Source organism: Prunus persica, chromosome G7, assembly GCF_000346465.2.
Source record: "Prunus persica cultivar Lovell chromosome G7, Prunus_persica_NCBIv2, whole genome shotgun sequence".
NCBI classification, from domain to species: domain Eukaryota; kingdom Viridiplantae; phylum Streptophyta; class Magnoliopsida; order Rosales; family Rosaceae; genus Prunus; species Prunus persica.
The window spans coordinates 13,989,233-14,013,712 of record NC_034015.1 but is presented as its reverse complement, the minus strand read 5'-3'; the positions used below and the strand labels follow the sequence as shown (position 1 = coordinate 14,013,712).

The 24,480-nt window shown below is 39.0% G+C and overlaps 5 protein-coding genes across 10 annotated transcripts; 2 read left to right on the top strand and 3 right to left on the bottom strand.

Moving 5' to 3' along the window:
- On the bottom strand, positions 352-2,095 carry LOC18770977 (60S acidic ribosomal protein P2B). Of its 4 annotated transcripts, none has more exons than XM_020569292.1 (4): positions 1,975-2,095; positions 1,798-1,887; positions 993-1,219; positions 352-580 (listed from the first exon to the last, which is right to left on the bottom strand). In XM_020569292.1, exons 2-4 carry the CDS (start codon positions 1,883-1,885, stop codon positions 554-556), a joined length of 342 nt encoding a protein of 113 aa, XP_020424881.1. In that variant the 5' UTR covers positions 1,886-1,887; positions 1,975-2,095; the 3' UTR covers positions 352-553. The 4 variants fall into 4 exon arrangements, with proteins under 4 accessions (XP_020424881.1, XP_020424880.1, XP_020424878.1 ...); XM_020569291.1 differs by having other exon boundaries at positions 1,798-1,891; positions 1,975-2,083; XM_020569289.1 differs by lacking the exon at positions 352-580 and adding an exon at positions 739-939 and having other exon boundaries at positions 1,798-1,891; positions 1,975-2,083.
- Positions 3,181-4,914, bottom strand: LOC18769025 (UPF0481 protein At3g47200). Its single transcript, XM_007203887.2, has one exon. The coding sequence runs from the start codon at positions 4,831-4,833 to the stop codon at positions 3,355-3,357; it is 1,479 nt and encodes a 492-aa protein (XP_007203949.2). The 5' UTR covers positions 4,834-4,914; the 3' UTR covers positions 3,181-3,354.
- LOC18770650 (IQ domain-containing protein IQM3) lies at positions 10,560-14,122 on the top strand. 2 transcript variants are annotated; one of them, XM_020568839.1, is made up of 10 exons: positions 10,625-10,756; positions 10,901-11,137; positions 11,297-11,411; positions 11,571-11,636; positions 11,759-11,847; positions 12,274-12,361; positions 12,478-12,624; positions 12,732-12,824; positions 12,975-13,076; positions 13,277-14,122. In XM_020568839.1, the coding sequence occupies exons 2-10, from the start codon at positions 10,935-10,937 to the stop codon at positions 13,784-13,786; spliced, it is 1,413 nt and encodes a 470-aa protein (XP_020424428.1). In that variant the 5' UTR covers positions 10,625-10,756; positions 10,901-10,934; the 3' UTR covers positions 13,787-14,122. The 2 variants fall into 2 exon arrangements, with proteins under 2 accessions (XP_007201946.1, XP_020424428.1); XM_007201884.2 differs by having other exon boundaries at positions 10,560-11,137.
- Positions 15,047-19,588, top strand: LOC18770701. Of its 2 annotated transcripts, none has more exons than XM_007203556.2 (6): positions 15,047-15,611; positions 16,862-17,062; positions 17,152-17,229; positions 18,085-18,150; positions 18,278-18,343; positions 18,422-19,588. In XM_007203556.2, exons 1-6 carry the CDS (start codon positions 15,279-15,281, stop codon positions 19,301-19,303), a joined length of 1,626 nt encoding a protein of 541 aa, XP_007203618.1. In that variant the 5' UTR covers positions 15,047-15,278; the 3' UTR covers positions 19,304-19,588. The 2 variants fall into 2 exon arrangements, with proteins under 2 accessions (XP_007203618.1, XP_020424725.1); XM_020569136.1 differs by having other exon boundaries at positions 15,048-15,611; positions 16,865-17,062.
- LOC18770723 (subtilisin-like protease SBT4.15) lies at positions 19,708-23,833 on the bottom strand. Its single transcript, XM_007203607.2, has 11 exons — positions 23,735-23,833; positions 23,437-23,525; positions 23,170-23,267; positions 22,856-23,002; positions 22,668-22,773; positions 21,993-22,506; positions 21,807-21,907; positions 21,333-21,554; positions 21,088-21,199; positions 20,764-20,977; positions 19,708-20,680 (listed from the first exon to the last, which is right to left on the bottom strand). The coding sequence occupies exons 1-11, from the start codon at positions 23,831-23,833 to the stop codon at positions 20,142-20,144; spliced, it is 2,241 nt and encodes a 746-aa protein (XP_007203669.1). The 3' UTR covers positions 19,708-20,141.

The following is a 24,480-nucleotide window of genomic DNA, read 5'->3' as shown; positions in this document are numbered from 1 at the left end:
ATTCAAACAACCCTAGAGGCAGTCTGAATTCCATATTATGATGAATGTCTTTTGAAGTCCAGAACCCTACCTCACAATAGTTTAAGGCAATAAAATATAGAAATCAATTCAGGTACCGAAGTCTAGAACCCTACACAAATACCCTATTCCTACTTCAATGTATCTTTTTCGGCTATGACGTTGATATGCATAAGCTTAGCAATAGAACGCCAATTGCAAGAGTGGTCCGCCAGCAAATGCATTTCTCTGAACACAAATCAGAAGTCGGGGTATTTTCAGAAGTATTTGATAAGTATAAAGTATCATGAATAGAATTATGTGACTAATGCAAGAATAAAAAGATGCAGGTCATTCTCTGTCAAGACAAAAGATTAATGAACTTTGATAGAAAAGTGGATTCAAAGCCACCATAATTGCATAATCTACTACATTTTCGATTGTCATAAAGTCTTCTACTGGCTACGATCCAAAAACAATACACTCCATTGAAAAAAAAATCTATCCAACTCAAATAACAAAACAGTCCCTTCATGATGTAAGCATTGCAACCACTCTAGTCAAAGAGACTGAAGCCCATATCCTGCAACAACGAAAAAGCAAGAAATATAAGATCAGACTAAAATCAAATGTTTCAAACAAAATGCGATGTCTCCAAGAGTGTTTGCTAACTAATCTGAATATGGGGCATATTGACCATTGCTCTGAAAATGCACCCCCGAGTGTGTCAACAGTCAAAGCTCAGACAAAGGAAAATTATATTACTATCTATTGATTTGCCAAGATCCTATTCACATGCAAACAGTTGCTGTCTAGCAAGAGAATCACATACATATCCGACTCTCAGAATTTGATGGAAGCTTTAAACATGAATATGTCTTAGCAGGAGCAAGGGGATTGATATCAGCACTCATTAACAGATGGTACTGCAATACCCATATCCTTTTACACGCACAAATACTGAACTGGATGAGATAATCTCAAGAATAACTTACATCATCGGTATCCTCTTTCTCCTCAACCTTCTCTTCTTTCTTTGGCTCAGCTGCAGCAGGAGCAGCGGCACCAGCACCAGCACCAGGTGCAGCCACTGCAACAGCACCACCACCAGATGGTACAGAGGCCAACTTCTCCCTTCCAGAAGCAATAAGCTCTGTAATGTCCTTACCCTTCACTTCCGAAAGAAGAAGCTGAATCCTATCATCATCAGTCTCAGCTCCAACTGCGAGCAAGATAAGAGCCTTTAACAAGTGAACAGTAAAAATGAACATCTAGGCAGCTATGCACCAGCTCATATGAAATCAAATGCTGAAACCAGACTAGAACACACGAACAACATATGCATAAGAACCAACAATTCAGACATAGTTATTAAATAGCCTTCCTCTAAAATCTGTCGCATATGGAGGACGATACGCAGACAAACAGAAAAATTGGGGAAAAGGGGTATTGTAACTTAGCTGCAAGTGGTCCTTTTTAGCAGCAATGGAATATTAGGTTATAGGTCCTTATTGCAGAAAATGAATAAGACTAGCAAAGACTAACTTTTAAAGTCGAACCTCCACTTTATACCACAAGATGGGAAAAGAAATCATATTTTCATGATTCAACACTGAAAAGAACATCACCCTAAGACAAAATTCCTTGTGACCTCCAAACATTCATTTTCATGGAGGATTGAGTTGACCAATTGAATACAAACAAGGGATTTACAAATCAAGAGGCATTATCAAACTTGGATGCAGTAGGTCTATTCACAGATTGAGCAAATGAAACATAGAAAAGGAAAAGCAAAAGTACCAGAGCCAAGGATGTCCTTGAGATCTTCGGCAGAAGGGGTGGTATTGCCCCCCAACACAGCCAACAAGTATGCTGCAACAACCTTCATCTCTGCCTATAAAACACAAAATTATTAATAACAATAGATATAAGAGTCAAAGACCCAGATAGAGAGTGAGAAAGAGCGAGGGCAAGTACTTGAGAGGCTCTGGATCTGTGGAGAACGGAGAAGGGTATATGCAGCCGAACGCGAAATGAACCAAGGAGGTCTGCGATATGAGGTTTTATGCACAGCCGCTAGGGTTTTTAAGCCGACTATGGTAGCTGAAGATTCGGGTTCGGGCCGGTTTAAGCAACTGTAGGCCCATTTATATTTTCTGTGGTGTATTGGCGGACTTCTAGTCCACAAGCAAACAAACTAGTCCATTTCAATTATTTTATAAATTACAAAGTGGCCCAATATCCAAACTTCGGTATTCAAGGGAAACTTTTTTTAAAAAAGATAAGTACAAACGATTGGGGGAGGGTGGTTTACACAAATATTGATTCAATGGGTGCCTGAGATTTCGAACCTCTATCCACATAGGTGGAGGTAGAAGAGCTCAACTAACTGAGCTATACCCCTTTGGCTAAAGGGAAAATTTTTTAGATGCAACTTTTGGTGTACAACTATATATTTATTTGTACTATTACGCAATTAGCGAGAGAAATGGATGAATGATTGTCTATACCCGATAATGTTAGAAAATTTTCTTGTATTCAAGAGGACTACTCTTATCTAGAGGAAGGAGGAATGATCTAGGGTGCAACGGTGCAATGGGCGATCAAATTGACCTGGTCAATTAGCCTAACTCACATATCCTAGTTATCATGTTGTTCAGTCTCATAATATTTTAATTTTCAATTGAAATAAAAATTAAAAAAAATCAGATTGGATTAGGCTTGTCCTTAAATCAGCCATGCTAAAGTGGTCTAGCAATCCATATCGTTCTGAGCCCGCCTTTAACTCCTTCACCGGCAACCTTATGCCTAAGCTTAACTATTATCCATAATAACTCACCCTAACTGACCAGTCCTGTTGCTGGCATTCTTCTTCTTCTTCCCCAAATCAACCCTGAATGAGTTACAGAGTGAGCTATAGGTGTGTGTTCAGTGAAAATGATTGTTTAACTTGTAATAATGGGTTCATTTGATGAACGTCATGGAGTTTTTTTGGGTCTCATTGATGACAAGGTTCTTCTTCTTCTTTCCCCCAACACTGATCAGATGAATGACAACAACAAACCAATGATCAGGTGAAGGAAGAAGCCAAAAACTCAAATCCAAATTCCTCTGGTTAATTGGGGGATTTAATATTTGCATCCTCAGTGTCATAGTTGGCAACAGCAAACCAAACAATTCAATGAAATTGTGTTATGAATATCGAAAATCATGTGGGAATGAATTGCTAATTATGCAAGAACAGGGGAAATAGGAACTTATTTGAAGAGGCTCAAATCTAGGGAACTAACATTCAATAGGCTCAAATCTAGGGAAACACTGAAACTTGCACCATCATATATATATATATATATATATTCATGATCTTCTGTTGATGTAGCTCAAGATAGCCATAGCAGTTTGGGCCCCAGTGAGGACAAGAAGGATGAAGGCAGAGAAAACAGAGATGAAGGACCATGGCTTGCTAAAATAGGTTCGCATAAAGGTAGCCCAATGGCTGCTGTAATAGGCTTCCACATCTCTGAATTGAGTGGAGAGGTAGCATTTTCTTATGTTGAACACAACTTTCTCCCCTAACTTTGTGAACAGCTCAGCTACGTTCTGATCATTCTGCGAGAAGCTAGTGATTATCCCATCTGCACAAAGGAGCGTGACGTCCCTAGTCGAATTGATGAGACAGCTCATGAAGGCAATATAAGTGGTGAAGAGCTGAGATGTGTACTGATGGCACCGTTCAAAGGCCATACAATTGATAAAGACAGCAATGGTGAGGTCATTGATGGTTATAGGTGGGATTTGGAGTACCCCATTTCGGAAATTAATATCTAAGAAGCTCTCGGCAGCTTTGAGTGGCCTAAACTTGATCCCGGAGGGTCTTAGTTGTGTGGTACATTGGATTGACTCCGAGGATGGGCGGTAATTTTGATCAGCGTCATGATCATCATGTGGAGTTGAGGAAATGAATAACATACAGAACCAAATCAATGTCTTGAAGGTAGCTTCGGATAGTACATCTGATGTACGTTGGAATATTGACTTCTTCCGTGGCGGTTCATGTGGAATTGGGGGAAGAAAGCTTAGGTGAAACAAGTCAAGCAAGTGCTTGGCCCCCCTAAGCTTGCTTGCCCTCTTCAGGACTTCGCTAGGCCTAGGCAATGTATGGTTGAAGAACTCAAGCGCAAGCAAGGTTAGAGAATGCTCAGTTCTGAAGTTGGAGATCTCGAAAAGCTTTTCAAGGACAAAGAAAGGGAGTTGGTTTTGAAGCTTGAGGAGGTCTCTAGTAAGAATTGGAATCAACCATAGCCTTGTTAAGATGGGGTGATCATCTTCATCCGCACTCATACGTCGAAAAAGCTCAATGATAAAGCACCCATCAAGCACCATCATTTCAACAAAGTCAGGGCTTGACATGGGGATCGACTCAGAATAGCAGCTTCTCGTGCTCTCCTCCAACTTTTTCATGGCTTTATAGTATTCTGACAGCAGATCATGCCTTCTTCCGTTCGTTTCTCGAGAAAGGAGCAAATTAAGAAACTGCAATTTGTAACTTTCAAATTCGAGTAACTCGTCCTTGCCGCGGTGGTAAGGTCCAATGGAAACCATTTCAGGCTCAATGGTTTCTGGAGTAGGACTGATTCCATTGAGGCTGGGAGGAACTCTATATATGCATACCGGGCTTTTTCTACCACTTCTTCTTGTCTGAATTTCTTCTCTCTGCTCGTTTAGGCGCTTTCGCATAGCTGCTACAGATTCTTCGTAATTCTTCAGGTCATCTTGATCTTCCTCACTGCTACTTGACCCTAATACTGTGATACCATGATTCTCCATTTCCCCCATCCTCTCTTTCTCTCGCTTTACTCCCAAGATTGTCAAGAAAAGTTCAATTTTTTTGTGTTTGGATCAATGGATCAGTGACAATGATGCCCTGTCCAAGATTATTTATTGGCAAGGGCCATGGAGTTTCATGGAAAGTTACGAAATACTCTTGGAATGTAGTGCTCATAATTTCTTGAAACTTTTACGGAGACCAACTCATATGTTTCACAATGATGCCTATAGTCCAAGAGTATTTCTTGGCAAGGGCCATGGAGTTTCATGGAAAGTTACAATATACTCTTGGAATGTAGTGCTCATAATTTCTTGAAACTTTTACGTAGACCAACTCATATGTTTCACAATGATGCCTAGTCCAAGAGTATTTCTCGGCAAGGGCCATGGAGTTTCATGGAAAGTTACAATATACTCTTGGTATTGAAATTCTGTTTCTTGAAAATGGGCAGGCCACACCATAGGCCCAACAGCATCATTCAAGCATATTTGGGCATGCATCAGCTCGATTTGATGGGCCATTGGGACAACAAAAAAACTCACCTGGGCCATGGGACCGTCCCTGGAGTTAAAGGTCGGCCCGAGATTATAAGGGCCCTTTATATTATTGTTGTTGTTTGATTGGTCATGAATTCAATGCTCATTGGTGCAATTTTATAGAGAAATTTGTGTTATTAAAAAATAAGTAAAAAGGAATACACAGTTAGAATGAATGGTAGCAGAGCAGGCCAACTCTACTAGACGCGTATTTGAGAACTTAAATGTCACAAGCTCAAATTTTCACGTGTATAAGTGTATCGACGATTTCTGAATTCAAACGATATTAAAAAAAGAAGATACAAACATAAAACTTCAAGTGCATTGATAAATATGAACAATTCTACGAATTTAGGATTTACTCACGTCCATGTGTTGGTTGGAGCAGGTTAGGTAGGTTTCTTTTCTACAAATAAATGCGTAAAAAGACGTCAGATTTGGCACAAAACTATTGTAAACATTAACAGCAAAGTTTTATCTCATGACTAAAATACAGGAAATACAGCACAGACTTGCCTGGTTTTACACTTGTAATTGATTAGCGAGTCGCTCTCTTTTGACTACAACCCCACAAAAATAAACCGACTGAATTGCATGGACCCAAAAAAAAATAGTGATAGTCTGCCATTTCTACCCCTTTCTTTCTCTGTCTTCTTCTTCTTTTTTCATGTCCACTTATGCGTAAGGGGTAGCAGTTGTACATTATAATCATAAAAAAATGACTTACGGTAATAAATTATAGAGACAGAGGATAAGCCCGTCGTACGTATTCACGTGAAGGGGAAATTTGGAAATATAAAATTATAGTCTTACCTAACCAAGTGTGACAAATTAATTTTGTGAGTGCATGCATGGTCTGGCTTTTTGGCCATGAAAGCATGTAGCAATTAATTTAAGGTCTACCTACCAACACTTTTTATTTGCAGCAATGGAAAGTTTAGTGTTAAGTGGGCACGACAGGTTTGTGGGTCGTACAATTTTGACATCATATGATTAATTAGGGCACAACAACATTTTGGACCAATAATTATTGTGCTATAGAATAAGTGCTGTCGTCTACATGCATTGCAAATCATTAAATCAAACGAGGACGATGAATCCACATTATACTCGAGTTTTAATTTGGAACATATGCAAGAATTGAAGGACTAAAATAACTCAAAAATGAGTCGAAAGACAAAAATTATACTCAGAAATAAGCCCAGTGTGATTAAAAAAAAAAAATCTTAAATTTTAAACACCATGATTGGGTTAACGGATTATGTATGACAATAATTTGATTGAATGGAGACCCATTGTGCTTTCCACTTCAGCCTTTTGCTTTATTATTATCCAGATCCCGTACAAGAATGGCCCATTAATAATGTGGGGGAATAAACTTTCAAAAATAGTACCAAAAAAACATGTATTTATATATTTGTTTAAAGGAATGTCTAGTTATTTTCAGAGATATATCAATTGATTATGTGGGGGCGCAATGCAAGAACAGACAGCGGACGTTAAAAGTTATAACAAAAGCAGCACACCACATTGACCAATCACCATATTGCATATTAATATTAGGTCAATGGCTATGCGCAGATAAGATTTAGGTGTTTTGAGCAAGTTACATAAAATTAATACAGGTTAAAATGAAGAAGTATTGAAAATCCAGGAACTTCTAATATACACTACTATTAATCATAAACAACTCGTGGTCAAAAGATGTTGGCCGCATATTAAACACAAATTACATGACTGTGATAGATGCGGGCTTAAGCATTGTCTCTACTACAATCAAGCAACAGTTACAAGTTCTTTAAATTAAAAAATAATCAAAATTAGCCAATACAATTAGCTTAAATTCTTTGGTTTGGAAATCAACGGTAGCTTAACTAAGATGGATACTGGTAAATCGCAAGTAAATTATGAATTAGGTCATTGTTCCAGATAATAATAGACAAACTCAAACAAAAAACAAACCCCATTTCTGGTTGGGGGTGGCCAAAACTTCTGATCACACTTTAGCTTAAGATAGGGGTACCTTGATCATTGGTAAATGACAAATATCTGAAAACAAAAAGGCCTTGGTGGACTTGGCGCACTGTAGAAGTGGCGTGACATCTAGATCCACATGAGAAGAAGCACCTGGAATTTATACATTATAGAAAATACCTTTTTCAACTTTTGGGGAGAAACCACACATGTAATGTGAGCCCATATTTGGTCCATTTAAGTGGCTCATTTTGAGACACACATGTATCAATTTTTGGCACTAAGGGGAAGCCTCTCCCCTGTGTAATTTTCTTAATCCATCATATTCATATGTCACGACACTTTGTCCCAATGTGCCACTTGTGAAGGATTTTTATCAAATAATTTCGTACCTTACTCAATAGAGCATCAAAATGAAAAGGGTGAGCACGGACAATAGTCTTCACTCGCCTTGAGTGCAGCCATTGCCTATATATCACCTATGTTTTTCTTTACCACAATTCCAAAGAACCACCGTGAGCCATCATGCATGCCAAGTTTTCCGTGGTTAACTTCATGTGCGTGATCTTAAGATTTTAGCTTTTTCCTAATGTCTTCTTAAATTTGCGGTCAAATTTGACCAAAAGTGAAAGTCTTTGGTGAAAATCGATATGAGGACGAAGACGAAGACGAAGAGGAAGAGACCCAGAAGCACACCCCCGAAGACCATGGGCAGGGAGTGTTGGATTTTGAGTCGTTCGACGACTTTGTCTGCCGTTTTTAATTAAAAATCGTCGTCAAAACTCTTTTAATAAAATAAAGACGACGACAGTGTGATAGCGTTGAGGTGGCCTTGCCATATACGCGCGTGCGACAAACGCACAGATGGATGTGGGCTCCGACGATAGTGGGCCCAGATGGGTCTTCCCCCCGTCGCAACGTGAGGCGCGTAACTTATAAAGCTCTAGTATGCTGCAGATGGTTTACTACTACCAAGTCACTACTCACTACACAACAGATTCTAGAAAAGACAAAATTAAAAAATTAAAAAAAAAATCCACAAATGGAAATTAATGAAAGATGCCATGTAATTCTTTCTACCTAATCCAATATTCAAATTCTCGCAACATCGTATGTGCAAGTGTCATTTTATTTGGCCAATTTGTGTGTCATGTCACAGTTCGCAAGCATCTTTAATATCTTTTTAAAATTTTACATTTCCCCATCCAACGCATTTTTCTTTGTCTGCAATCACTCAAACAAATACTAATTTTTTTCCTAAGATTTTTCACGGTCCATATCATAGTTTTTTTTTTCCTTTTCCCAATGTAATAAAATTATATTATATCTATTTTTCGTGGTTAAAAAGTTTATATAAACGCTATAGAGACAAACTTTAGTTGTTAAGAGAGGGAGAAAGCTTCTGATCCGGGGGTTTCGTCGGATTTTCGGTAATTTTCAGCTTTAGGTGAACTTTTATCGATGTAATCTTTTTTTTGGCAGATTTATTGTCTTAAATTCGGGTTGATTTTGGTTGTGCCTACTCTTGCAAGGCTCTTCTTTGAGGTGTTGCGATGTGGTCTTGGTATATCCACTGCTCACTAGTGCGTTGAGGTCCTGGAGTAACTAGATAACGTCATCTTGTCATATTCCAAAGGAAGATTAGGCCGTTTGTTTTTCTTTTTCTAGTGTTATTTTAAGTTTTTAAATTTAATTTAGTATGTTCAATAAATTCCATAAACTCTATGAGTTTTCTGTGTTTGTTTTTCCTTATGATTCCAGAAACTTAGTTGAGTTTGTTGAGTGTTCTTAGTTTCTGTAGGAGAGTCATGCCGGTTAGCTACTAGTTTTAGTTCTTGATGTCATTGGACTAGATTTGAGGAAATTATTGAGGTTGAAAGGAGTTATAGAAAAATTATTTTCAATAGTGATTTTCTCCAAATCATTTCAACTTTTCGGCTGACTCAGGTCACTAGAGAAATTTTACCCATGTCTACCATATTGTTATTTGGATGACTTCATTTACAATATGTGTTCTTTGTACTCCTTATTCATATTGATTTAATAAAATTTTATCACCTTTTGTCTCAAAAAAAATCCAGTTAAACAAAGTACATAATCAAGCTTTTTTTTTTCTTCCTATTTTATATTTTTTTCAAATTCCTAAAATACCCCCACCCACTTGAAGTTTGACTTGCTATTTGAGTTGTTTTGAATGTTTTTTTTTGTCTCCATTTAATTTAAGTGCAAAGAAAAAGTGATTGACTCCTTTTGGAGTGTGGATGATCTACAACAGTAAAAACGAGAGACCTTGGTGTGCACTGATTGTCAAGTATAATAAATATTATTGGTTGGATGGATGAATTTTCCATCCATAAATTGGAGCATTTAGGTATGCATTTCGTACCAGCTCGAGATATTTAAAAAGCTTCGGTGTGAAAGTGAGTATTAAGTATCAGAAAGAAAGTAGAGCACGAGTAAGTTACCCTAGTTAATTGTAGAAAGTCGGAAGGAGCTATAAAGTTTTTAGAAAATGAGGAATATTTGAAAAGCTAAAAGTTCAAAAATAGACAATCAAATGCCTTTATAATTTAAATATTATTAATTCACCTAGATTCATGATGGACAAAGTCTCATTTAGTCAAATACGCGGTGAGTTACACGGTAGGTACTGGCAAAAGAGCATATTTCGACATCTCTAAAGAATTTTCCTAAGAGAAAATGGTATGCAACTCTCCTTAATAGGTTGGACAACTAGTCTCATAGTCAATCAATTTCACAATACAAGTCTAATATTTTGACTTTTTTAATTGGTCCAACATTCTTAGTACACATTTGAAGTCTTGAATACATTTTTGGTATCCCATGTACGAACCCAAAAGGCTATACGTACAACCAAATTTAGAATTTGAAGAAAACAAAATCTCTAATGTGGACACATCAACTGCACCAATGCTACAAATTAATTTAATGAATTGCCAGTTGACAAAAAAAAAAAAAAAACTGCAAATGAAATCTAAAAAAATAAAAAAAGGAAGCAATTTCGCAGAAAGAAAGAATTGAATTACAAATAAGATTGTTTTTAATTGTTTTGGGGGTCCAGTCAGTCCAGTGCCATCTTTCTTTACATGGTGTAGCACAATTCCACATGTCAAAATATCTTTTGCAGTGGAAAATAGAAAAAAAGAAAAAAGAAAAATGGAAATGCAGAAGCAGAATGCGAAGCACGTGATTCACTCCGAAATACTCATTCTCTGCTTCTCCCATCATTTTCATTCCCCTATAAATTCATGGGAAGCGTCCTCTGTTTGCTCTCACTCTCAGCAGCAGCAGCTCAGCCCAGTCACGGAAGCGAGTACGCTGCCCAATCTGTACTCGAGGCGAGTAGCACGCAAATAATCTCCTTCCCAGAAAATCCAGAAATGAATTAAAAAGTTGACAGGTAGGTTTCCCGGTAAAACAAACCCCATCCACAAATCAATAAATATTTTCCCAACTCTGTCTCTTTGATCAAAATGGAGGTGGAAACTCAGACTCAGTCGCTCCCGACATTCGATAAGCCTCCATTCTCTTCTTTCTCTCTCAGCGACCGAGGTTCTCGCAACTTCCGGGGCTCCGAAATGCCCGCCGTTGACCCCAAATGCGACGCCTCATGCAACGAAGTGGTTCCGTTGACTAAAGGCGGGATGATGGCGAGTGAGACGGACGCGCCGATGGGCGGGTGGTCCGTGTCGACGGCCGCTGTGAAGGTTCAGAAGGTGTACCGGAGTTACCGCACCCGGCGTAGGTTAGCTGACACAGCCGTCGTGGCGGAAGAGTACTGGTGAGAGTATACCAAATCTCTGTGCTTTCGCTTTTATTTATTTATTTTCTTTCCAACTGTTCAGCGTTCTCAAGGACAAGCACCACACACTCAAATATTATTAATTTTTTTATTTTTTTGGAAATTAACTGAAAAATGAGGGGTATTTATGAATTGAAGGTGGCAAGCGATAGACTCTTGGAGATTGAATCGCACCACGATTTCATTCTTTGATAACAATACGACTGAATCTGTGACTTCAAAGTGGAACCGCGTCGGCAAGAATGCTTCCAAGGTACCAATTTTTTTTTGGAGAAATTAAATTTTAATTTCTGGGTTTGGATCAGAAAAGAAAAAGAAATTGTGGGTAATTTCTCTGTGTTGAATTTTGGTTATGAAATGAGAGAGAGAGAGTGTGTAATAGTGTTGTGTGAAATTTTGGACTTTTGGGCAGGTGGGCAAGGGACTCTCCAAAGACGCCAAAGCACAGAAATTGGCTTTTCAGCATTGGATTGAAGCTGTAATTATTTTTCATAAATAAAATTTAATTTTTTTGATTTTTTTTTTTTGTATATATTTAATTCTTGTTTATCATTTGGTTGTCTTTGTATTTACTGAATTGCACTTTGGGTGGGTGTGTAGATTGATCCAAGGCATAGGTATGGGCATAGCTTGCATGTCTATTATGAAGAGTGGAGTAAAGCGGATGCTGGTCAGCCATTTTTTTACTGGTAAGTAAAATTACCATATTTTTTCCTCACTAGATGCTAATTGGCTAAAATAAAAGGGATTAAAAAGAAAAAAAATAAAAATAAAAAGGTTGAAGCATTTGATTACTCGCTTAGGGCCCATTTGATAACCATTTCAATTTTAGTTTTTAGTTTTCATTTTTTGTGCTAGAGTACAGAGGAAAATGAAAGTGAGAATGTGAGGGCGGATTAGATTGAGAGAGAGGATGAGAGGGGATGATGGGAGGGAGGAGTAACAAAAGTGAAAACAATTTCAAATAGATTTCAGTTTTTAGTTTTTGTTTTTACTTTTGTTACTCCTCCCCACTCTCATGTTCCCTCTCAATCTCATGCTCACTTGTATTCTCCATCTTTTTCCTCGATTAATGTTTGATTTTTGGTTTTTGTTTCTAACTTTTTTCTTTGCAGGTTGGATGTAGGAGATGGAAAAGAGCTTGATCTCAAAGAATGTAGCAGATCAAAGCTTCGGCAACAATGCATCAAATATCTTGGACCTGTACGTGCTTCTATGAATCAATTCAATATAGTTATCAAGTAAATTTTGATACATGATTTTATGAAACTTGATGTTCTTTATTTTAACCCCTTTTCTGCCGCCGTTGATGAATTTAGCAAGAGAGGGTGCATTATGAATATGATGTTGCTGAAGGGCTAATTGTTCACTCACAAACTCGAGAGCTTCTTGATACAAAGGAAGGATCGCCAGGAGCTAAGTGGATATTTGTTATGAGCACCTCTAAGAAACTGTATGCTGGTGAGGTAAGAGTTGAACAACATAAGACCTTTCTTTTTTGTTTGACAAAATTCCCGTATTTGAATTCGCTGTTGTTATCCGAAACGACTAATACATTGTTTATTGTTTCCAGAAAAAGAAAGGTGTTTTCCATCATTCTAGCTTCTTGGCTGGAGGAGCAACAATAGCTGCTGGAAGGCTTGAGGTAGAGCATGGAGTTTTGAAGGTAAACTTTTACAGTGGCCATGTTCAATCTCTAATCAAACATAAAAGAATTAACATCCACAACCTCAACCACAAGCAAGATTTTGTAAGGCAAAGTTCTGATACAGTATGTTGATTTATAGTATCTGATCCTTATGCTTTCACTTTTCAGTCCATCTCTGCATATAGCGGTCATTACCGGCCAACAGATGACAGGCTTGATACCTTATTATCCTTTTTCAAGGAAAACGGAGTGAACCTTGATAAAGTTCAGGTACTCGTGCATATATGTGATTCTGTAGAGTTTTTATGATAAAATAGCAACCTAGAAAACAAAATCAATATACCTCAGTTGAACCCTGGATTGGTCAAAACCTTGATGAGCAAGTATAATGACGGGACTACATTTAAAACGTATTTGATGCATTAATCTGCCTTTTGCTAATGGTATGTCTCAACTATTTTGTTCTCCAGATACGCAAGCCAAGTGACGAATCTGATGGCTATGATGAAGGGAAGTATAATGGTGGGACTACATTTAAACTGCCAACCAACATTGAAGCTCCTAAACCTGAGGTTCCAGAAGAATTGGAGACAGAGAAATCCCAGTCCCCAGAATCCACTGAACTTTGCCAAACAGAAGCGAAACCTGATTACAAAAGGACTTTATCTGGTGGTCTGCATAGTCCAAGAGCTGAGGTGCCTAAGAATAAGATATTGCAGAGGATCAACTCCAGGAACTCATCAGCGAAATCATACCAACTGGGGCACCAGCTATCGCTCAAGTGGTCAACAGGAGCTGGCCCGAGAATTGGTTGTGTTGCTGATTACCCAGTAGAGCTGAGAATGCAGGCCCTGGAGTTTGTTAACTCTCCAAGGTCTCCCCCCACACCATCCTACTACAGGAGGTTCCCTGGTCTCCCATCACCAACGTCGAATTCCACCTCAGACGTCAATAATGGCGATAAGACCTCTGGTGATTAAACTGCGCTTATCATGATCATGATCATCATAATCAGTTTTGTGCACCTTGCCTAATGGATATTTTAGAGAATGTAAATAATTACATATCTCATCAGCTTCCTGTCAACTCAACTTTTTAGAATGGTTATTGCATTATCTTCTTACTGCCTACTGGTTGTGTTTGGTCCACTATAGTGAAAGTGGAATCTAGGTGAGCCGGGTGAAGTTTGAAAATTTTCCCTAGTAGAAGCCCACTGCTTCAACTTACTATCAGATTCACAAATGCTCTTCTTTTTAGAACTAAGCCAAGTGTTTTTTTGTTTAAAAATTTAGTGCTGCTGCTAACTCATGGTATGTATAAATGGTCTTGGGAAATATGGATTTCGTTCAGTAACAGAAGTTATAAAGCATACACAGGATCATCTGCTGAAGTAAAATTCAGGTTTAAAAAAATGAAGAAGCAATATTTCACGTTTATATATGCAACCCGTGATCTTGTCAGAGCCAATGAAAAACTACATTTGAAAATGTAGCCAATGTATGCACATTAATCCACATTTAAGTTACTGCACAAGAAAAAAAAGGCGGAGTGGAGATCACCTTAATTTAATCCAATCTACATTTGTATATATATAAAATATATTTTATATAAACGATGTTCTACTTTTATTCTAATCTAAAGCACGGAGAGGAGTATTCGAATTCGGATGCAGAATGACGATCACATCCGCTCTAATCAAAAGATAGAAAGGAACATAGATTAATTGGAAAAACAGAGAAAAAAAATGAAGAAATTTCCTTTGGACACTGCAATTGGGTTGGGGTTGGGCCAATGAGTACCGAAATATCCCCAATACTTGAGGAAACTTAATGTTAGCCCAAAGCCCGACAGTACTTTTCACCAAATTAACCCTAGACTTGAAAAAGGTTGTCAGCTAAGCACAACACAACAGCAACCAGTGGGACCCACCGGTCACAGCTGTAACCGTACCTTACCACTTCAGTTCAGCTGTCTACTCAAGCAGTAAAATCTCTGTCTTCATCGCGCGGTTAAAAAAACTCACCTTCTGGCTCCATCGACCTCCACGTATCCACCTCGCCACCAAAATTAACCGCATCGAGAAAGCGCAAGACAACAAAGAAATCCACGTGGAGAGCGTCCCCAAAGCCACTTGTGCGGCACCCCCCACTCCTCCCACGTGCGAGGCCACACGAGCACAATCGGCTACGGAGTGAAAACGTGGCGTGCGGAGATATATGGAGGTCGATTTAGCGAAGACGTCGTGGCCTGAGGTGGCTTGACAAGTGGCACTCTCTCACAACCCTGTGCTCTTTGCTTTCGAACCAGTAACCCTCTCTCTCTCTCTCTCTCTCTCTCTCTCTCTCTCTCTGTCTTTCTGTCGCGCTTGACTAGCTTACCGCGTGCTGAAGAAATAAACCAAGTACACACAACTTTCTCACGCTCAAATACACAAACACTTGCTCTGTGTTTGTTTCCTGAGCGGCAGGAGCCATGGTTTCTTCCGAACGACGGTCGTTTTCGAGCTCGACTGGCTCCACGGCGGCGGCTTCGTCGTCGTCGTCTTCGTCTGGCTCTGCGACGGGCGTTTCGGTGGATAGGTTTGGCGGCGCGGCGGATCGGATGGTGAAGGAGGAGCTCGAGGCGGCGGAGGCGCTCGCGGATTTGGCGCATTTGGCGATGCGGGAGAGTAGCGGCGCTGAATCCGCGGGGAATTGGGGGCTGAAAGGGAAGCGGGCCAAGAAGCGAGTCAAGAGCGAGTCTCCTCCGGGTCATTTGGGTTTGAACCCGGTTGACCCTGTTCCCACCTGTCCGGATCTTTCTCAGGTTTGTTTCTGTGAATGGTTTTTTTAATTTTAGCACTGTTATTGTCATGATATTTATATGATTATCGAGATATTTTATGTATCCATTTTAAAAAGAGACTTTTTATTTGTTGGATAATGAAAGAAAAGAGTAGCGGAAGAAATAAAATGGTGGGATTGGCCAAAATGAGTAATTTTACTTGAATGGGATAAATTCAAAGATTCGGCTGAGTGAATGCTTTATGAAACAAACAATGGACTTATTGGCGGAGGAATGGCTCCTTACCCATTTGGGGTTGTTTCGGAGAAAATAAAGTAAACAACTTTGGAATTGGGTAATAACATTGTCACCATTTAGTTTTAAGCATTGATTCTAAGTTCAAAAAACGTAAAATGTTTTCAAAGTAAGCTCACCCTTCTCAGGAGTGTCATTTGACCCTTCTCAACTTTCAAATTTGGTCATAATTCATATATGTATTTTGATTTTTATATATTATATCCTTAGTTTTGACCCTTCTAGTCCATGTGCAAAACCAAACAAGTGAACATTTATCAATTTTCTTTTGAGTAAACACCTTGGCTTGGCTATGCAGTTTATTTATACTTATTTTCTTTTTGGCTTATTGTATGTAATGAGTTGTTTATTGGTGACTTTTTAAAAATGTCAAATTATGAATATTGTAGTTTATAAGATTCCAACGAGATTTCTAATGATTTATGAATCAATACAAAGAATTTTGTGTTATTAGATGAGTTTATTATGTTTTTCTTTAAACTTATGGCTATTTAAGCTTGAATCCCCATGACAATGTTTGTGACTCCACCCAATCCAAGCAACGAGACAAGAAATTTTAAACATTGATATAAATGTAACCATTTGAATGCATATATGACCAGAATTTAATGATATTAACGTCAGGATAGGAGACAAACGACGTACATGGTAATGGGGCCGAGTCCATGGCTGGTTCGGCTAGAATCCTTTTTCAAGTATGCAAATTACATCACCATTAGGATTTGTCCAAATAAGGTTAGCCAGTCCAATGATATTTGAGTAAAATTATGTGAAGTACGCCAAATTTACAACAGCGGAGGGTGTGTTAGTCTGTTAAACGGTGATGTCAATACTCCAGTCCAAAATAAGTTTATCGACAAATGTACTAAAAACTTATGCTATCCAATCTCCCAAATAAAATGGGCTCTGTCACCAAATCACACTATTTTCTGCAGGACTTCATGATTTATTTTATTTTAATTTTATTTTTGATATAGCAGGACCAAGCAGTAACAGGTCTGCGGCAATGTGAAACGGTTTGCACCAATGTAGTAACGGAACTGCTGAAGACTGAGCAGGTTCTGAGCAATGAGATTGTGAAGGCTGAGCATGATGCTGAAGTAACAAAGTTAAGTCCAATTTGCACTACAAGTTACCCATCATTCAGTTGCAGCAAGTCAAGGCGGAATTTAACTGAGGTACTGAGCCTTTAAACTTCTTCCCGCTAAAGTGATGTTCTGTGACTACTTTTTCTTTTCTAGTTTTAATTAATGTTTACCTTGTTCAGGAGGAGAAGGAAGAGCGGAGAATACGCAGAATATTGGCCAACAGAGAGTCAGCCAGACAGACAATTCGTCGGAGGCAGGTAAGCTGATGTTACTCTACTTATTGCATATCAATTTTTTTTTTCCTTTTTCTGGGAGTGTTTAAGAGGGATGGGGAGGAAATTTTATGACTATCAATATTTTCTTCATATATTCCTCAATATGGTAAAGGTTGCATTTGTTCCTTGTATTTAATTCAAGTCTGTTGACGTCATTGTGTCTTCATTTTATCAAATGGTCAACACCGAGAACAATGTTCTGCTAGATAGTTATTGCTATTTTATGGCTTGGAAAATTGTGAAAGCATTTTGACACTTAGGCAACAGGAGTATGGGTTCAATTCCCTATAATACAAGCTTCTGTTCGGTAATTAGGTTATACCAGTTATACTCCTGTCCTAGGATCCAGAGATTATTTTTTGTCTTTTTTTTTTTTTTTTGGGCTTTAGGGTATTGAGTAAATTTCTGCTTTGGGTTCATAAAAAAATTTCTGCTTTGGGATCCTGGAGAAATGTGGTGGTTATTCTCCCGTCCTATACTAATCATTTATCACAATTGAGGGCCTCCTTGCATTTTGCAGTCTCAGGAATAACTAAATGATATGAATGTGTGTATATGTGCTTTTGTAAAATAACATATTGGATAGTTGCTGTTCATGTAATGACTATCCTAACCATAATATGACATGCACCATGTGTCACTGAGGTAGTAAATTAAATGAGTCACAAAGTGCATTGTTTTTTGTCACTTTTTATCTTTTCCTTTTTTAAAACAATAGATCTTCATGAGTTGTGTTTGTTATTCTCAAATTGCATGGTATGTGTCCAGTGCAGATTGCATTCTTGGCCATCGGACATTTAGACTTTAGCAAATTATGCATCTTTCCTTGTTCTACAGGCTCTGTGTGAGGAGTTAACCAGAAAAGCTGCTGATCTGGCATTGGAGAATGAAAATTTAAAAAAGGTAGGCATTAGTCCCCAATTATTTCTTATAAACTTGCTTTTCTTTCAACTCTTCTCTCTCTCTCTCTCTCTCTCATCATGACAATGCTAACTTTATTCACATTTTTGGTGGCTTTTTAAATGAGAAGAAAAAGGAGTTGGCCTTAAAGGAGTATCAGTCTTTGGAGAAAACAAATAAGCACTTGAAAGTTCAGGTAAGATATGCCTGACATTGAAGAGATGTTTAACCTTAATAAAATCTCTAATGCTTGACATGCTCTCTCATTTTGCAGATGGCTAAGGTGATAAAGGCAGAGGTGGAGGAAACACCAAGTGAAAATATGTCAGCCTATGTGCAGATGCAGATACCTCCTTCTTCACCTAGTAATTCCCCATTATTCTTGTTTAACCGTCCACCATTTACACCGGTTTTTTGGCCTTCTATCATTCAGTCTTCAAATTCCGTTCAGTTGCAACATGTATCACAAAATCCGATGGCCATTCCATCAAATATCCCTTTGCCAGCTAATGGTACAGCTGATTCTTCTCATGAACAAGAAAACCCCTTGACCAATAATGGAACAAGAACTCCTTTATATGTATTTCCGTGCCCTTGGTTCATCCCTCATTTTGATAATGGGAATGGACTCCAACCCCAGTCCTCCTTGTGCCTGAACAATAAACAAGAAGAAACTTCTTTTAATAACCAGTACAGTGCTAGTTCATCTTCAAGAACTGTTGCACAGTTAGACAACCACCATTGCTCTTTCCCTATTAGATTAAAAGCAGAAGCTTCTGGCTCGATGGAAGCCAGACTTTCAAATGATCTTAATGAAACGCCAGCTCAGTTTCCTCTGGATGGAGCCGATCAGCATACAGGACCTTATCCTAAGGAAAATGGTCCTAAGGAGATATTCCTTACTCCTGCGTCAGCAAACCATGAAAGAGTTGCATCTAGTATCAAGCATGAGAATGGGTTTGAGTCAGATTACACCGCAACAGCTGAAAAATCTTTTCATATGTTCTCTGCCTTGCCAGAGAAGAATAGTGAACCAATCATCTACCCTAATAGGAAACTGGCGGATGCAATTGCTGCAGCTGAGGCGAGAAAGAGGAGGAAGAAACTCACAAAGCTAAAGAATCTTCAAGGCCGGCAGTGTCGGGCGCACTGTTGAGCTTTAAAACCCAAGTGCAGGTTAAGAGATTCTCTCCTGGTTTTCATGCAAGTCCTTTTATTTTAAGGACTTCTTGGAGATTGAGTCAAGAGCAGATCACCTAACCTTAATTATAGAAGGTTATTGAGTCATTGACAGAAAAGATGTGTGCCTATAATTTAGGTACATCTTTAAGGCCTTTACTTTGACTTTATATGTTGTTTCAAGGTGTGGACGGAAACTGGAAATTTTGTACTGCCTGTCAATATGTATGGGTAGCTTTTCATTATCAAATTATTGAGAAGCAAATGGTAGTGTTAGTTTGAGAATGCATAATTTTCAAGAATGCCTGATCACTGGGAATCATAATGAGGAAATGAATGGTGTTTTAACAAACCTGTCTTGCATTTTCTGCTACGCCTAGGGGCAGCAGCACTCAGCAGAGGAGTGAAGGTAAGAACCCGAAATTTAATTTTGACAGTTGTTTTATAAGTTTGTGACGTGAGTTGCAATTACGTCTTGCAGGAAATCAATAGAACTGAGTTTGAGATGCTGGTTAATTAATCCAGTTCCTTCGTGCCTTATGCAATTCTGTCTAATCTCACACAGGAAATTATTTCTTAAATTCTTTGGCAAAATTACGTTCTTCTCTGTGACCGTATAGTTGGTTGCCGTAGCAATTCCCTGCCAATGCCAAGCGTAGGTTAACTTGATGGATGGATACTAACTGTTAACATGCATATGGACAGTATACGTATCTGAAATCGCAAGAAACTGTCTCATGATAACCAAATGTTTATTTACAGGGGACAAATGGAAACTAATAGGAAAAAGAAAATAAAATGTTGGTTAAAGAAACCTAACTGGGATCCTTGTACAGTGTGATCAGGCTCCTAACACTGTGTTTATGATCACCCCACTCAAGTACAGCAGACACAGGCACCCCAGCAGTTGGTGTGCCACCACTCACCACAACCTTAAAAGACCTCTTCTGATGCGACCGAGTGAATTTCAAGGTACTTGGTGTGACTGTTATAGAAAAGAACTTTGGCATAATCAGATTTACTTTGTACACTGAGCTACCATACCCTACGTTCGTTACTCTTCTATAGAAGACAGCTTTAACTGGAGTGTCATTTGCTTGTTGATGTAAATGCATGCTTGGATAGTTGAGGCCGTCTGTGCCTCGAGGAGGCTTATAGTCAGAGCAGCTAACGTTCTTTTTTCCTCCAAGTATGCCAATGTTGGTGCTGTTGTAGCCTTGTTTGCACAAGAAGCTGATATAGTCGTCCACTGTGATGTCATAGATGAGCCCGGGATGCGCTGCCTTTTTTGGGTCTACTTGTCCTGCCCCTGTTCCTAGTGTGCTGCCTCCAACTCGGGTATTAATTGGCGTGGCTAAATCAGAGGGAGTGAAAAGATTGGTTAAGTCGTTGTTTGATGAACTTGATTTTCATGAAGTGTGGTTTGGGGAGACTAACCGGTTGTCATGAGAGCGGACTTGATGGCAGCGGGTGACCAGTCTGGGTGGAAGGATTTGACATAAGCGGCGGCAGCGGTTACATGAGGGCAAGCCATGGATGTACCAGACATCATATTGAACAAACTGAACCGCTTGTCTTCTGGGTCACCAGATATGGATGTCAGACGTGAATACGCCGCTAATATGTTTATCCCTGGTGCTGAAAGATCAGGCTGTACATGAAAATTTAGTACCTAATTGTTGTGGAGAGAGAGAGAGAGAGAGAGAGAGAGAGAGAGAGAGAGAGAGAGAGAGAGAGAGAGATTTTCATCATCTTATGTACCTTGAGGATATTGGGGGTTATCCGTTGAGGTCCTCTGGCTGAGAAAGAAGCAATGTTGGGGGCGTCTGGAGTTTTGACGGTTCTTGTTTTGTATATGACAGCCATAGGGTTCCTGTAATTAGTTCATACCAAGCCATAAAGCAGCTTAGTGTTCAATAAAAACAGTTCCTCATGATAAGAAATCTTTTAAAATTGAAAAGGAAAAAAAAACACACAGTTCTTAGTAAGCTGCACAAAGATCATACTTGGTAGAGTTAATATACTGATCAATCTTGATCCCATCCTTGACAAGGATACCGGTACCGGGGATCACCGGAGAATAGGCGTAATCTTCCAATTCATATTGTGTCATGAGAGTTCCGGCACCCCGCAACCTTTGGATGGTGAAATCCTGGCCACTAGACCCTAGGCAGTACACAATCCTTCCCTTCACCTTGTCCGCGTTTAAAGTAGAACTATCACAAGCACTGCCATCATCTCCAAATTAATTTATCATTAGGATATTATTATCCAAATGCATTTGTCAAAGTTCTAACAAATATTCAAAGTTTTTTATTTATTTCTTCGTATAAGCCCAGCATATGTGTGTTGTCCTTCTCACAATATGTATGTAGATCATCTCGTATATATAACGATAAGTCGTCCCACATACAAATTGTGAGAGGAATGTCACATGCGACGGACTTGTATGAACACAATAATTTTGCTGAAATACAGACCTTGCATTTCCATAGCTGTTTTCACTCTTGTTGGATGCCAGGGTTCCACTTGTAAGAGGGTACATTTGTTTCTTTAATGTGTAGGTATTGAGTGCATTCCCCTACCAATAAACGAACAATGCAGTTAACTGAGACTGCATGATATAATCATATAATTCTCTATTCTGAGAGAGGAGAGAGACTTACAGAAAATCTCTTCCCATTACCCAACTTGACTACTGTCTTTAGCTCTCTATCAATTGTATTGGCAGCCACTGTGGTAACCCATGGTGCTACATTCTGGACAGTGCCTTCACTAGGCCCATCATTCCCAGCTGAGCATGAAACAAAAATCCCTTTTTTCATGGCATGAAATGATCCAATGGCAATAGGATCTTCCCAGAAACTTCTCGAGGGACCGCCTATGGAGATGGATATCAAGTCCACTCCATCAGCAATGGCTTCATCGAACGCGGCCAGCATATCGATGTCACTGCAGCCAGTAAAGGGCCAGCACACTTTGTACACAGCGATACGCGACAGGGGCGCACCACCTCGTGCAGTCCCTTTCGCAATGCCATATACACTGGCTCCTTGGACGGGTATACCAGCAATGGTAGAGGCAGTGTGAGTGCCATGGCCTTCATCGTCGACTGGACTTAATTTGCCTGACCAAGGATGGTTGGAGTCCAGATTAAAATATTTGGCACCAATTACCTTGCTGCACAAGAAAGGGCAAAAAGTCAAAGTTCTCATCAATCATTAAATTTACGAGACTGTTCATAGATTAATTTCACATATGCTTGTACTATTTGATTTTAGGCACAAAACCCAAACTTGCAATGAAATTATGTTGTGTGTGTGTGTGTGAGAGAGACATACTTGTTGCAGCCTTTGAAGTTGTCACCCTTGACACATTTGCCTTTCCATTTAGATGGGGGAGGCCCATAACCTGTATCATTGAAACTGGGACCATCCAAGTAAATTCCTACAATACACAGAAAATAAAAGGGTCATCAATTTCTTTGCTTCACTGTTGTCCCGCAATAAGAGTGACAGATTTTACCAACCTGTATCCAAAACACCCACTACGATATTGCTCTGTATTTGAGCGTTCCCTTTCTTTAATTTTATTGGCAGATCTAGGAAATCCCATGACCTTGTTGTATGTAGTTGGCGCATAGTGTTTGGAAACACTGATACAACACTATCTTCCTCTACAAATTAATGAAAAATCATAAAGATCAAAAGCAAGTGTCTAAAATTCTGGTAATTAGAATTCTACTAAGGCAAGTACGTACGCGTGTGTGTATATATATATATGTGTATGTGCACGCGCTCGAGGGCATGTGTGTGAATTTATTTATTTTCTTTTTCTATGCACCTGCTAGTGCCTTTGCTTCATGTGGCAACAATCTTGCCGCGAACCCATTGAAGGTCCTTCCATAGCTATGAATTCTTGATGCTCTGGCTATTTTTTCACTGAAATATAAAAGCAAATTATTGGTCAAGTATAATATTTGTCTCGCTGGGATGTATTGATGACCTTTGGAAATAAACACTGCTCAGAGCTCACTGTTACCGACGAGATTAAACTACAAATGTATACAAAAACTTCGAAAACCAATGGTAAGAAGAAACTGGCCATTACTCTCCGATTGCTTGCACTAGCAGGTTATGGTGTCTGGCCATGGCGGAAGTTTCTGCTCCTGGGAGTTCTCCCATGTACACAATGTAAGGCTGTTACAGTAACAGTACAATGCCACGTCACTTTGTCAATAACAATGTAATTTGTAAAAGTGTTTTATTGTGAGACAATCTTACATGTTATGTTATACTACCAATTAAAACCGTTAATTAGGTCATATCACATAGGAATAAGCATATGATCTTGATTGAAAGGCTGACAAGTGACGAAAGCAATGGAAAATTTATCGTCTGGAACGTACCTTCCTAGCTTCGAAACCATCCTGAGTTGTTTCTTGAGCCAACGTAGCTAAAACATAAGTACTGAGTACAATCACTAGTAGATTTTGTAACACCCTCATTGTATTGCAATTTAGAAAGAGCTCACTCTCACAACACACACATGTGAAAGGAGTGTTGTTTAGCTATAAATAGAGGAAGAGGAAAGAGCTTCATGAGTGACAGTGCTTATTCTTAATGCATGCAGCAGCCTCTCCCTCTCTCTGTGCGCCAAATATGGTGAGAGAGTGATGGTTTGACTGTTGAACAAGGAAACGAAGTCTTGAGTCCACGGATGAGAATTTGGCGGCTTGGATTTTGGATCTTCTTAGAAATAGGAGGCGGGTAGGAGGCTATGTTGATAATATAGAAACGTGAATGCAACACTCATATTAAACTGGCGACTCAAAAAAAGGTTATACTAACAACTTTTATTTTCCCTTTAATGCCACTTACGAAAATAATTAACGAAAATGCGTTAACACCTCCACCCTCCTAACTACGATTAATACCGATCATGTGATTTATGGAATGTACTACTTTAAGCACTTCATTTGCTCAACTGACAACTTATCTATACTTCCAGCCATATATGATCTGGGTCCTCAAAGCACATACGGCCAAAAGGTACTAGTCCCAAGAGATAAACTAACAGCCTTAAACAATTGGTTACATTTTTTTTCTTTCATAATTTACTTTCATAATCTCTTTGGTTATTTCGTTTAATCTG